Source organism: Camellia sinensis, chromosome 3 (genome assembly GCF_055761805.1).
Source record: "Camellia sinensis isolate YWXY chromosome 3, ASM5576180v1, whole genome shotgun sequence".
NCBI classification, from domain to species: Eukaryota; Viridiplantae; Streptophyta; class Magnoliopsida; order Ericales; family Theaceae; genus Camellia; species Camellia sinensis.
Window position 1 is genome coordinate 87,445,156 of NC_138963.1, and position 15,392 is coordinate 87,460,547.

A 15,392-nucleotide genomic window follows, 5' to 3' on the forward strand; every position below is an offset into this window, starting at 1 on the left:
AGAAAAAAAAAAAAAATCCCGCCGGTGGATGTGGTTGTTTTGTTTGTTTGGTTTTTTTTTTTTTTTTTTTTTTGTGTGTGTGTGTGTGTAAAAGTGTGATCGGGGTTGTTCCCTGAGATAAATAAAATATGATTGGTTGTGCAAATTTGTAAATAGTTTGCAATGGTGTTTGGTGTTTGGTGTTTTTTTTTTTTTTTTTTTTTTTTTTTTTTTTTTTTGTTTTGTTTTGTTTTGTTTTAATAAGAATAATAATAATAATAATAAAAAATAGGTATCATGGAGTGGGCGGTGATAAAAATATGATTTAGAAAAAAAGAGGAAGGTGGTGGAATGATGGGTCAAAAAGTAGAATAAAAGAGAAAAAAAAAAAAAAAGGTGCACATGAGTTGGTATGTCAAAAAGTAGAATAAAAACAAAAGTGCACATGGGTTGGAAAGTAACATGACCTCGTCAATTATTTGTCCATAACTAGTTCCTTTCTCCTTAAACCAGTATGGGATTTTTCTCTTGGAAAATATGATGTTATCATCGGGGAGACCCGGCAAAGCAAATGTCTCTGTAACATAGAACAAGAACCTGGGAATGCCGAGGCGAGCACCAAGGTCGGCAGTCCAGGGATGGAACATGTCGCTGACGATGCAATCAGGGCGGCGTCGTTTGAAATGATCGCCGATGACCTGCGATTTTGGACGCCGATCACGAGGTTGAGATTTTCCGGCGAGGAAAAGAAGCAGAAGCTTCCGAGATCGCAGGATTCGCCTCTGATGGTGACGACGTAGGCGAATCGGACGGCGATGATGAGAACACCGAAGACAAAGAGTCGAACCAGAATGTTCCTCAGTAAGCTTGGCTTAGACTCCATAGCTCTCTGTATATACTAAATCTAGAGAGAGGGAGAGAGAGCCGTGGGTCTCCTTGGTTTGATGCCAGGAGAGTGTAAAAGAAATTGAGAGAGAGATGTGGAATTTGTGGCAGCGGAGTGAAGGAATGTGTGGAGGTCCGGCGGGCGGCCAAGGCGAGGCTGCCGCCCGCCGGTGAAGCAGAATTACTAGCTTCTTAACCTTGCTCTGATACCATGTAGAAACTTAATGTATAAAGAGAAATGATTGTATTATTGATTGATATGTTGATACAAGATTGATTTTATTACAATTCCTATACAATCTATATATAGAAGAAAATGTGGTAGTAGGTGTAGTGGAGGTGTGGTAGTAGGTGTAGTGGAGGTGTGGTAGTAGGTGTAGTGGAGGTGATAGTGGGTTAGGTGAAGTGGAGTGTGTGGTGAAGTGGAGGTAGGTGAAGTGGAGTGTGTAGTGGAGTAGGTGAAGGTAAGATGGGAAATTCTAACAAGAGGGAAGATGGAGGAGCAAGAGATAGAGAGAAAGAAGAGGGAAGATGAAGAACATGTTATTGATTTGTTGAAGCTGTAAGACCTATGCTATTTTATTTAGCTGTTATCACTCCATTTTGTTTCTGTGTGTCTATCTATATATTGTTTGAAAATAATAATAATAATAATAATAATAATAATAATAATAATAATAAGTGTGGTCATTATCTATTTGGCTTGATTAAAAAATATATATATATATGTAGACTTTTATTTATTCTTACTTTTGTTATTGTTTATCTTATATATAATAGTTGGTGATTGATTTTTTGTAGAATATAAAGTCATTAATTATTAAAATAAAATGTAAAAAACTCAATTTATAGTGATTTAAAAATATGAAATATATTAGATCAAACTTAAAAATTTACAAAAATTGATCAATATTTATTTTAAAACCCAATAGATATGATCATGGAAAAAAATGTGCATATCAGTACGTTTTTTTTCAAATTGTGCGATAAATAAAAAAATTCACGGTTTCGGTAATCGCAACTGTTACGCTACGGCCTTTACACTCCGCAACCGCAACTGTGCCACCGCCACCGTTACGACGACCGCAACCGCTTTTGAGAACCTTGATTATGAGTACATTAATTTATTAGGAAATTACATCATGGCTGTGGAAAAATTTCTTGAAATAGCATTTGAAAGTACAAGTAAGTTTTGTAGTTTACCTAATTTTCATAAATGCCAAGAGAAAGGAATTTGGTATTATTGAGGACAAATGGCTCCTAATATTTCAAGAAGACAATTTGTAGGATTCACTTGTCATGACAACAATTTTCTATTTCATTACTAGGCCGTTGTTATTGTGACTTTGGAAACACAACTGGCAAATATGTGAATTGAGTAAATTAGGGCAACGTCTTGAGGAACAAATGGTACTGCCTGATATGACATGTACAATTACTTATCGAGTGAGGCTGATGTTGATTACATTTGTGTGTGCTAAAGTCTTGCTATTTGGTAAAAGAGTGTAGGTATTTGAATACCTTTAACTGGTCATACGACCACTAAGCAGTGGACTCCACAACCTCAAGGATTGAGGCTCACCTCGGCAGGTGGTCACCAAAGTATTTCATACTGATTAGCGAGCCTTCCCTCGCCTAACATGGATTACCCTCTCTCCACGAGCAACTCCACTCCGCAAGCACATCCCCTTTCTGTGAGCAACCCCTACTCACCATGGTCCTTCATACCTTATTCTTGCAGGGAATGCTCGGGAGTGACCACCTCCACTCAATTGCAACATAGCTTAGTCCTTGGCTCGCCTATATCCCCTATGCACTCACTCCCTAAGTGGGGATTACTCTGGTCACTACTATCACATCCACCACTTGGTAACCTAGTCTTACGACCACTAAGCAGTGGACTCCACAACCTCAAGCAATGAGGCTCACCTCGGCTGGTGGTAACCTAAGTACCTCATATTGATTGGCAAGGTTTCAAAAAGCAGTGTTACGTAACGGTTGCAGCCATTACGTAATGGTTGCACAGTAGGCACTACCCGTTACACCCGCTTTTGCAATGTGATGGAAATTCACACGTGTAACAGCCGTTTCGGTGTTACGTAATGGTCGTAGCGATACTATAGCCGTTACATACCGTTACACACATTTACAATATTCTGAACAGTTTCTTTTCTAAAAAAAAAAAGCTTACAAAATATACATTATGTGTAGATTTAGAGGAGAGAAAGAGATAGGAAATGAGTTAGACTTCATTCTCTTTTATATTGATAATTCTAAAGAATTATTGGCCTAATTTTGAGCAACTAAAAAAGGAATAAATAAGATAAATAAGGATACAATTATTATTTCCTATTCTCATATTTCCTATTCAAACACTCCCCTTCAAGCTGGTGCGAAGATATCTCTTATGCCCGGCTTGTTGAGAATGCCATGGAAGGATTTGCTCCCTAGTCTCTTGGTGAGAACATTAGCTAGTTGGTCCCCAATCTTCACAAATGGAATACATATGGTGTCACTAGTGATTTTTTTCCTTGATGAAGTGCCTATTAATTAGGGCTAAGCAAGGAATCCGTAATCCGATCCAGTCCAGTCCAGTCCAATCCGATAGGTTTGGATTGGTTTTTTGAATCCGTGGTTCGGTTCCGGATTGAACAATTAAAAATCCGTAGTCCACGGATTGGTTCCGGATTGAACCCCACGGTTCCGGATTGGAACCGATCCGAACCGTATACAAATAGTCTATATTTTTATTATACATCCTCTCCGTAGTATATTCTCTTATTCCATATAAAACCTAAACTCAAACCTAAACCCGCATAATATCTTCTTTTATAACTTTTGTTTGCTAGTTTTTAGTTTTAATTTGTAATAGTTTAAATACTTATGGTGAAACCAATTTTCTTATGGTTGTTTAAATTGTAGAACAGTATGTCGCTATTATAGAAAGACATGTTGCTATTGTGGAACTAATATAGCGTTTTGTTTATATTTTTATGAAATTAAAGTGTTATATATACATTTTTTTGTTATTTAATTATGTAAATCCGTGGTCCTAAACCGATCCAATCCGTGTTTAAATGGATTGGTTCGGATTGGTTCCATGATTTAAACGGATTGGATTGGTTCCAATTTTTCAAGAACCGTAAATAACAGATTGGTCCTGGCTTTACCCCCAATCCTGTCCAATCCGGACCATGCTCACCCCTACTATTAATCTCCATATGCTTAGTTTTATCATGTTGAACTGGGTTATGAGCTATGTTCATTGCGGTCTTGTTGTCACAGGATAGTCGCATGGAGTTAGTCTGATGAATTCTCAAGTCTCCCAACAATATTTTAATCCATAGTAACTGACATACCCCCTGAGCCATAGCCCTGAATTTTGCCTCAACACTAGATCGAGCAACCACATTCTATTTCTTATTTCGCCATGTGACTAGGTTGCCATCAACAAATGTGCAATATTCAGAAATTGATCGTCTGTCAGTGACTGATCCTGCCCAATCTGCATCAGTAAATGCTTCCACACTGAGATGGCCATGTTTTGAGAAGTAGAGACCCTTTTCAAGAGAAAACTTCAGATATCGCAGGATTCTCATAACTGCCTCTAAGTGGGAAGTTCTAGGAGCATGCATAAACTAGCTCACTATGCTCACAGCAATAGCAATGTCTGGACATGAGTGAGATAAGTATATGAGCTTGCCTACTAGTCTCTGGTATCTCCCCCTATCCACTGGCTCTCCCTCTTAATCCTCACTAAGCTTCTGGCCTGGTTCTAGAGGTGTATCACACGGTCTACCTCCAAGCAGTCCAATTTCCTTTAGCAAGTCAAGCACGTATGTTCTCTGACATATAAAGATGCCATCCTTGCTACTAGCTACTTCAATACCCAAGAAATAATTCAAACGACCCAAGTCTTTGATTTCAAACTCCTTGGCTAAGTATTCCTTCAACCGAGGGATCTCCTCAACGTCATTCCCTGTCAGAACAATATCATCAACATAAACAATAAAAGCTGTTGTCTTACCATGTGAGGAGTGTTTCACAAATAAGGTGTGATCAGCTTGACTCTGCTTGAACCCATATTTCAGCATAGCTTGAGTAAACCTTTCAAACCAACCCCTAGGGGACTGTTTTAGTCCATAAAGCGACTTTCGAAGCCTGCATACTTTACCTTTAGACTTATCATCTGCAAAACCAGGAGGAATATCCATATAGACCCTCTTCTGCTAGGTCTCCATGAAGGAAGGCATTCTTCACATCAAACTCATGAAGTGGCTAATCCAAATTTGCAGCAAGAGAGAGTAAGATTCTCACAGAGTTCATCTTAGCAACCAGTGCAAATGTCTCTTGGTAATCTACCCCATAAGTTTGAGTGAAACCCTTAGCAACCAATCTTACTTTGTACTGTTCTATGGAACCATTTGCTTAATGTTTTACCGTGTACACCCACTTACACCCAACTGGTTTTTTTCCTCTAGGTAACTCCACTAACTCCCAAGTGCCATTCTTGCTGATAGCTCTAATTTCTTCCATCATGGCATGTTTCCATTCAGGAATAGAGAGAGCTTCCTAAAAAGTAGTAGGTATACTCACAGAAGACACTTTAGACAGAAAGGCTTTATATGAGAAAGACAGATAAGAATAAGAAACATGATTAGTAATAGGATGCTAAGTACATGACCTAACTCTCTTCCTATTAGCGATGGGAACATCAAGATCTGAAACATCAGGAATAGGAGTACTAGAATTAAAATTACCTGGACTTGTAAGAGATGAGGTTGACTCTGGACACTCATCCGGAGAAGAAGTTGGCAATAGTAGAGGGAGAGTAGGCTTTTGCATCTAGGTGACTTACTGTCTGTCCTTGTCCCTGATATAAACTTTGCCTGCTTCTTTGTCCTCAAACAACTATTGGCTCATTATCCTCTATCTGTTCAATCATTGGCAGAAGAGAAACAAGTGGAACAGGAATTTCTTCACACGAAGGCTCCCCCTGAAGAGATGACTGGGATATCGGGGAAGGCGGAAAGTAAGGTTGAGACTCAAAGAACGTGACATCCATGGAGACAAACCATTTGCGAGTATGAGGGTGATAACACTTATAACCTTTTTGGTTGGCAGAATAACTCAAAAAAATACACTTAAATGATCTAGGATCTAATTTACCACGAGTGGGAAAATGATCCTGGATAAAGCAAATACAACCAAAGGTCTTAGGAGAAATAGAGAACTCGGAAGAGGTAGACCCGAACAAAACGTGAAGAGGTGATTGTTTTTGAAGGACTTGGGTAGGAAGACGATTAATCAAATAAGCGGCAGTGAGAACCGTTTCCCCCCAATAGGATCAAGGAACTCACATCTCAAATGATAGACAACGGGCGATATCAAGGAGATGGCGATTTTTGCGTTCTGTAATACCATTTTGTTGAAGGGTATTAGTGCATGAAATTTGGTGAATAATGCCATGTGTGGCGAAGTAAGTGGCAAGATCAGAGTCAATAAATTCCCCCCCATTATCAGAACGTAGAATTTTGACAATTGCCCCAAACTGAGTACAAACCATTTTATGGAAGTTTTGAAACACAGAAAAAACCTGACTTTTATCTTTCATCAAAAAAATCCAAGTGGCCCTAGAACAAATCATCTATGAAGGTAACAAACCATTTATGACTGGTTAAAGACACAAAACAGGATGGACTCTATACATCAGAATGAATCAAAGAAAATGAAACTAAACTTTTATTAAGAGAAGGAGCAAAAGAGGCTCTGTGTTGTTTTCCAAGTTAACAAGACTCACATTGAAAATCGGACACATTATTTTTCTCAAAAACAGAGGGAAATAAATGCTTAAGTAATAAAAAAGAGGGATGTCCTAAGTGACGGTGCCGTAACCAAATGGTGGATGGTAATTGAATAGAGGAATGAGCCAGCTTGTCAGTTTGATCCAGAATGTAAAGCCATGTTCCTCTCTGCGACTGCCAATCCTCTTCCTTGTGATAAGATCCTGAAAAAGATGATGATAAAAAAAAAATGTCGCACTACAATTTAAGTCACTGGTAATACGACTCAAAGATAAAAGATTAACATTGAAATTGGGAACATGGAGAACAGAAGGCATAGGAAGGGAAGAGGTGGCATGAATTAAACCTTTTCCTGACACAAACAAAATGGTACCATCTGCAATCCGCACTTTTTCCTGACCTGAGGAGGGGTTATACTCTGAAAATAAATTAGAAGAGCCAGGCATATGGTCGGAAGCACCGGAATCAATAATCTATGGTACAGTTGTATGAGATAGCAATGCACATGGGGAGGAAGCCAAGTTACCTGAATTGGCAAAGGAAGAAGAGGGTGCACTTGTAACAGAAGTGGAGGCTCGACGGTCTAGCAAGTGGCGAAGAGCAATCTCAAAATCCGAGGCAGATAACCCCGAAACATCAACAGCGGAGGAGATAACCGGAGATGAAGATGGTGGCTCAACAGTGTCTAAAAGATGGGCTCGTGCATGGCCCCGCGACCTCTAGTACCAGACCGACCCTCTCGAGTACCAGGACGGTCGTCTCGGCCACCAGAGGGAGCTTTATGCAGCTTTTAACAAGTCTCTCGTGTGTGGCGAGGGCGACGACAATAGTCACAGTAAAGGTTATCTTTCTCAGAGGAAGGACGAGAACCACGAGTCACACGGTTGCCATCGCGAGAGGGTGGTGCAGAAACCAAGGCCAAGCGATCAAGAGTGGTAGAAGGAAGCATTCTGCACAAAAACAAGAGCTTCCTGGTGAGAAAGAAGTACATCCATGCCAAGTACTTTACTCCGAACCGGATCATACTCCACATTTAGGCCTTCCAAGAACTTGACAACTTGTTTTTATGCCACAAACGTCTGGTAACCAGCAGAGTCAGTGGGACAGACAGGCTTGTAATCCTGAAGGTGATCAAGCTGCTTCCACCTATTGCTAAGGAAGGTAAAATATTGGAGGATAGTTGTCTCACATTGTACTGACCTTTCAATGGAGCGACGTAACTCGAAAGCCTGTGAGAAGTTGCCCTTCCTAGAGTAAGTAGTGGCGACAGCCTCCCAAATATCTTGGGCAGTGTCCATAGACAAATAGCCCTCTCCAATCTAAGGTACCATAGAATGTATCAACCACCCCATGATTAGGAAGTTGGTGATCTCCCACTGGTCATAACTAGGATATGTGGTACTGGGTGCCTGTATCCTTCCGTCAACATACCCCGTCTTCCCTCTGCTCTTCAAGAAAACAGTCAGACTTTGCGACCAGGCTAGATAATTTTGACCATTAAATAGAGTGGTGGTGATCTTAAGGCCAGGATTGAGGTTATCAGTCATAGTAGGAGGTATCATGGAACTCTCGCTCTTTGGTGGTTGTGAAGTAGTGGACTCACTAAGGGAATCGGCTATGGATACTCTACTAGTTAACTCTCAAACACAATACCAATCACAAACCCGGAAGATAATAGTAGAAGAAAAGACCCAACTACCACGATGAAAGCATAAGAATTAAGAACTCATAATTTTATATTTTTTTTTAAATATATTTAACTGTGTCTAAGTCGGAAACATTGCACAAAACAAAGAGAGAAACAGATGATGGAGATCGACTGACTATTTGGAGAAGCCGGCGGTCGGAAGCGTGGCCGACAGAGGCCAAGAAGGCCAAAGGGGTTGTCGACAAGCCCCTAGAAGGCCAAAGAGGCTGTCGACAGACCCCTAGAAGGCCAGAGGGGCTACCGACTAAGCCTAAGAAGCTATCAGAGAGCCCAGGAGGTCTGTAGATGAACTAGGCAAGGGTGTTAGAGGTGCGGATTGACTATCGGTGGCCTGGGTGAGAGTCTACGGTGGCCGACTGGACTCTTGGAGAGAGAGAGAACTGCCGGAAGTGATGCTAGCGAGAAGAATGAGTGTCAACAGAAGAGGAGGTATGGGCTAGGGTTTTGGATCTGATACCATGTAGATTTAGAGAAGAGAAAGAGATAGGGAATGAGTTAGACTTCATTCTCTTTTATATTGATAATTCTGAGGAATTACAGGCCTAATTCTGAGCAACTAAAAAAGGAATAAATAAGGATACAATTATTATTTCCTATTCTCATATTTCCTATTCTAACAATTTCCTATTTTAATATTATGTACATTCTACAATATTCAGTAACTCTAAAATAATTTTTGTTTGTTTCAATTTTTATTTTTGTAATCATTTCATTTAATAATTGTAAATAACTTTTATTTAATTAGTTCAGGTATTGGTCAAAAATAATTTTGTGGACATTTTAAATCAATTATTCTTAAAAAAAATAAATAAAAATAAGAGGCACAATATGGATTTATAACATATAAAGTCATCAACTATTGAAATAAAATGTAAAAACTCCTTTTAGAGTGATTTAAAAATATGAAATATATTGAATCATACTTAAAAACTAATAAAAATTTATCAAAATCTATTTTAAACCCCAATAAGTGTGATTATAAAATAAATATATGCGTATCAGGTAAGTTTATAAAAATTCACGGTTCTTATTACTGCAACCATTACGCTACGGCCTTTACACCCCGCAACTGCAATCACGCCACCGCAACCGTTACGGCAACCACAACCGCTTTTTGAAACCTTACTGATTGGTGAGCCTTCTCTCGCCTAACATGGATTACCCTCTCTCCATGAGCAACTACACCCGCACTGCAAGCACATCCCCATTCTGCGAGTAGCCCCGCTCATCGTGGTCCTTCATACCTTATTCTCACATGTAATGCTCGGGAGTGACTACCTCTGTTCAGTTGCAACATAGCTTGGTCCTTGGCTCTCGCCTATGTCTCCCTTATGCACTCACTTCCTAAGTGGGGATTACTCTGCTCACTACTATCACAGGCATCACTTGGTAGCCTAGACTGGGAGCAGGGCTTAGTCATCCACTACTCGAGATCATTGGAGGATTGTGGATTGGAGACTAGGATCACAGGTTCATTAAGGTTGCCTAGTTGTCTCCCTAGGGAAGACAACTCCTCCTAGACCAGTCTTAGAGAGAGAGGATGGTCCTATGATGCACTTCCTGAGATGTCATACCTACCTTTGCAGGTTCTATGATGGAACCTTCGCGAGATCGGAGTCAGAGGACGCAATAGTGGGGTTGTCCATAGATGCATGTAGCCACACAAGAACAACACTAGTATAGCGTGTGCACAGCAACCTCATAGCTAAGTATTCAAGGTCTTTCACTACCACTCTCTCTATCTCTAAGGCTGCCTTGGTCTTCTCCTCCACTGCCTCGACGTTCCTTGATAGTGCCTCCCTACTTTGATTCCCTGAAGGTCCACAACTTGAGCACCTCTAATACCTAATACCTACAAAAAGCATTGTTATACTTGGAGGATAAAGTTATACCTCACTCTCCCACAATGAGAAGAAAAAAAATGAAACATAGATTTGGCTGTTTTTGGAATTCAAAATGAACTTAAGTTGTTTTGATGGCTTGATTGAACACAAAATTAAGTCCAGCAGCAACGGCAGCACTAGTGACGTTGTGAGATGTTACTTGTTAGTAGTAGTTGGCAGGCAATGTTGATAATAGCTGGTAGGATTTTTGATGGCAGAGACAATGGGGTGGGAGTTGATTGGTGTGCAGAACTGGCAAGGACTTGGGACGGGACCAAAATTTCATGCCTCGAGGATCCAAATTGTGTAAACTTTTTTTTTTCGTTTACGTAGATGATATTTTTCTTCTAAACCATGATTTCATTTACTGAAAATTTGTAGTTTTTATTAAAAAAATTCATAAATTGTATGTGTTCCCCATTTAATAGCTATACAACATGTGTACATAACTAAAAAACAAGACACAAAAATGGTGGGAATATAACAAAAGAATATACATTATATATATATATATATATATATATTGTATGTATATAAATATTAGATTTATAAACAGTGAAAATTAATAAAAGTTAACACTAATTTAACATTAAAAAAAATTAAATCAACCTGATACTAAGTATGTGTTGCATTGTGTTCCAAGGATTGTTAGAAGCCATAGGAGCTAGTCTCTCAACTTCACAACTGTGTTTAGATCTGTTTTGCGTTGTCGATGGTTTGATATGTGTTGTATATATTTTGAATTTAATCCTCATGTTTCCACATATTTTAATATGAACCCTAAAATCAGATTTAAAAAATTAAAAATAAGATTCCTCCGTGTCCCCTAAAAACAAAACTATTAAAAAAATAAACACACCACGTGGCATGTCCCGTCCTGTCTATGTCCTGTAAACAACACAGCTAAGACACCTATTTTGAAGTGTCAATGCTTCATAGCCCCAGACTCTCCATGATTGCTTTCTCACTCCCTTTAAGCCTATTTCGACTCGTACCCCATCCATCTTGGTGACCTAGCTCCAGTTCTGTGCCTGCCATACTTCCAAGAAGGCCCCCAGCATAGTAGTTAAATCGAGATTCGTATCGTGAATCGAAATGACCTTGTACCGAATCGCGAATCGAATTGAATCGTGAATCGTAAAGATTCGGTCACTTTTTTAAAATTACATAAAATATATATTTACACATTTAGATGTTAAATATATCTTATGAATATGAAATATTTAGACTTAAATCAATGAAAATGTTATTTTGAGTGATAATCACGTAATTTAATAGGTAAGAAGTTAACAAAGATTCTTATGTAAGATCACTATCTTACTTTTTTTCTTTTTAGATATTTCTTATCAACCATTCGTAATAAAGATAATAACCAAATAGACATTATCAATTTCCAAAATAACAATAATTAACAACGATATTGATATTAGGACAATAAGCATACGCACTTTTCTAAGTAACAATGAACAAATAATAAGAAAGAATTATTTAGAATATTTTATTTTAAAGCCTAAAACATTTTCAAAGGTATAACTGACCTCACATATGTAATATTCAATTATATTCAATTTAATAAAATAGCAATAGATAATTCATAGTGTAACTTTAATCTTAAACATCTTTAGAAGATATATTATGATTTTTTAGAGGGAAAAAAAATGAGAAGAAATGTTTAAAATATGTTAGGTTTAACTGAATCTGATTGGATTCTATTAAAAATTTCATGATCACTAAAATAACAACAAATTATGTATATATGTTGGTTATTTTTGTATTAAACGCTATTAAAAGTTGCATTATGTCATTTTCACTAAAAACATGGAGAAAAAAATAGTCGAAAATATGCCGAACACAATAATTTAAAAAATTACATGAATCATAAAAAGTGAATTGAATCGTGAATTGATTGTGAATCGTGCGATTCACTAGAGATTCGCTTCCAAAATAGATTGGCCCATAGATTCGTATCGATTTTTCAAAAAATTTGAATCGAATCGCGAATCGTAAGATTCTGATAAAAGAGAGATTCACCCATAGATTCGTATCGATTTTGCAAAAATTGTGAATCGAATCGCGAATCGTAAAATTCTGATAACAGAGGCCCCCACTACCAGCCAACTCACCTCCAAGGCTCCAACCATCCACAATTAACTTTCCTGTCTATTTTAAGATGTGAACCCTTAAATATAAACTTTTTAGGTTTACCAAATATACATTATGAAGTCAGCAAGGGATGCAAGGACTCATTTGTTCAATGTTGGCTTGAAATATTTTAGCATGTTGAAATAAATTTTCCACTTGCCATTGAAAGAGGCACTTAGGCTCTATTTGGATAGATGTGAATTTCAAATCAAGGGATTTAAAGTTGGATTTTATAAAAATATTGGAGAGTTAGCTATTATAGGTGGATAGAAAAACTAGAAAATATGAATTTTAGTAGCATCTTTGTAGCTAAAAGGAGAATTCTTAGCATGATTTCAAATAACTACTTTTACATAGGTATTTCAAATGCACCTTGATAAAACTCTTTAATATAATCTTGAAATACTTGGGTAAACTATCATATCTTAATTTAAGCTATCTTGCTTTCTTCTTGAATGACTGATGCCAAATCCATGCATTTCAAATTCATAAATACAAACGGCGTCTTATTGTTAAGTACCTTGAAGACAAAGGAAAAGAAAAAGACAAAACAATGAAAAAACATAAAACTTAAGACTTGTCCATAGTAATATGCTAATGACTTTGGATATGCTCTAGTGCTCCTCCCTACACTGAAAATTATAATCCCTGTTTACTGCAGCTTAAATAAGCTGTTTATAGCTTATTTTAGTTTGGAAGTTTGTGTCAGGTTGTTTGATGCAGTTTTTGCTTGCATCTTAGTAGGCAAAATTAGCTTAAATAAGTTGATTATGTAGAAGCTGGGAAGGGGTGCTTTTAGCTTCTGTTTTCTGCTATTTTATTATCATCTTTTATCTTACAATAAGTTGCACCAAACAAAGTCAATAGATAATTGTATTGGTTTTTGATAAAGCACAAAACATGCAGGCAGCAATAGAGGTGCATTTGACAGCTAGTTTTAGGAATTTGTTTCTTGTTTAAGCTTTATGACAAATTCAAATTTTGATAGATGCCTAGATAATAATTTGTTCATATTTTATTACTCAGTTAATTTGTTTATTATGTGTGTGTGTGTTTCCTTTAGAATTTGCTACCCTCTGTTCATGTAATGTTATCATTCATGCTCATTTTTATATTAATGGTAGGATACTTGAAATCACATTCTGCATATCACTATTTGTGCATCTGAATTTCTTAGGTAATGGTAAATCTAACTTGTGCCTTTTCTTAAAAAATGAATAACACTTATAATAATAATTTTTTGATTTGTTCCTGAACTATGATGAATGAAGGGGGAATTTTGAAGGATACCCTGAGGCCTCCTATTCCAGAACGGTGTGATCCTGAGTGGAGGACACTGATGGAACAGTGCTGGTCAACGGACCCCGAAGCTCGGCCATCGTTTACTGAGGTTACAAATAGGTTGCGATCAATGTCCATTGCAGTCCATGCAAAGGGACAAAATTATGTAGCAAGACAGACGAGGCCTGGCATCCCTGTGTAATTCCGAAGGCAACACACCACATACCATGTTTGAATTTGTTCCTTTCTTCAAGAGCCAAGATTGTCTTGTATCTTGTTGGAAGAAACCCTAAGGTGGAGAGGATTTATAAGCTTTCAAGGGCATGAGCACGAATACAGTAATTGCTGGAGTTGTAACTCTCCGATGCATAGTATCTTCTTTTTTTTCTTTCTTTCCCCACTTTTGTTAATTAGTATAGCTGTTCATTCATTCATTCTTTTTGGTATATAGGAAAAGACATCGTATTAAGGTGTGATGGAGAGGGCATATATATATTTTTTCCCCCTGATTAGTACTGTTGATGTTTGTGTATATATATTGTATGCACATGAATGAAGTAATTTAACTTTTGTTTGATGTATCTGCTTTCTCTATGAGCTTTTTGTAACTGTGCTAAGGTGTGGTGTATCTATTTTTGGCAATGGATGAAACCCAAATTTGACGTGTGTATTATGTATTTTTTCTGAGGAAAGTGTTTGAGAGAGAGGGAAACAGAATGGAAGGGAGTTCAGAGGAGAAGAAGAGGTCAGGAAAGAAGGAAAAAGGAAGCCTCTCCACTCCTCCATCTCTATGATTATGAATATGACTATCATGCAATTCGTAAGGTTCCTATCATGCAATTTATAAGGTTCCTTCTCGTGGTGGTCCTAATGTTAAAGCCAAACATGCTGAGATCTGTTTTCTCGAAGTTTGTCCATTATTCTTATCCAATCTTATTAAACGGGGATATGGGCGAAATTCTTTCAGAATAAAGTTTTAGGCCACGTTTGTTTGGGTGAACATGAGTTTGGGATTGGATTAATAGTTCAATAAAATTATTAATCTGATGTTTGATTAAACAATTAAAGTACGGACTAATTATTTTAAACTTGACTATTAGTTAAGATAAGATACATAATTCAATGAATTCGTAGTCCTAGGACTATTAATCATGGGAATGCTAATCCAGTCTGTCCAAACAAACATGGCCTTAATGTATTAAGGATAAGTACAAAAAGTTTTCTTTAAAAATGCGTATCACTATTATCACAATATATTAGTAATTTAATATTTTAGATTTTAAAATAATATTCACTTTGCTTGGTTCTTCTTTTCTAAAAATACTTTTCAGAAAATTTTACTTTCTTGTTTTTCGTTTTTTTTGTTTTTATTGAATTTTTTTAATATTTTAAATAATTTTTTTTTATTTTTTAGACATACCTATCATAAATATACTTAAAAAGTAAAAAAATTATGAAAATAACCTTTTAAAAATTCACTAAATGCAAAAAATTAAAAAAAAATACAAGAATTTAGTACATTTTTTGTATTTTGATGTATTTATTAAATTTTTAAAATATTTTTTCACAAATTTTTTACTTTTTAAATATATCTAAGTAAGGAGCATCTAAAAAAGTTTTTTTAAAAAAAAAAGCTTAAAATTTTAAAAATATTTACTTAAAACAAAAAACACGAAAATTAAAAAACTCAATTTTCAAAATATTTAATTC

The 15,392-nt window shown here is 36.9% G+C and overlaps 1 protein-coding gene across 7 annotated transcripts in view; it reads left to right on the forward strand.

The window, feature by feature from the left end:
- LOC114296853 (RAF-like serine/threonine-protein kinase 20) overlaps positions 1-14,263 on the forward strand; it is a 31,640-nt gene extending 17,377 nt beyond the window's left edge. For 6 of the 7 annotated variants that reach the window (XR_014364268.1, XR_014364269.1, XM_082920322.1 and 3 more), the window contains one exon: positions 13,673-14,263. Coding sequence is in view for 4 of the 7 variants with exons in the window: in XM_082920322.1 (XP_082776448.1) it covers positions 13,673-13,884 (212 nt within the window). In the remaining 3 variants the exon portion in view is untranslated. Of the gene's footprint in view, positions 1-1,353; positions 1,485-13,672 lie in introns of those variants that run through there. The other variant, XR_014364267.1, reaches the window with a different exon arrangement.
- Positions 14,264-15,392: the final 1,129 nt, after the last annotated feature.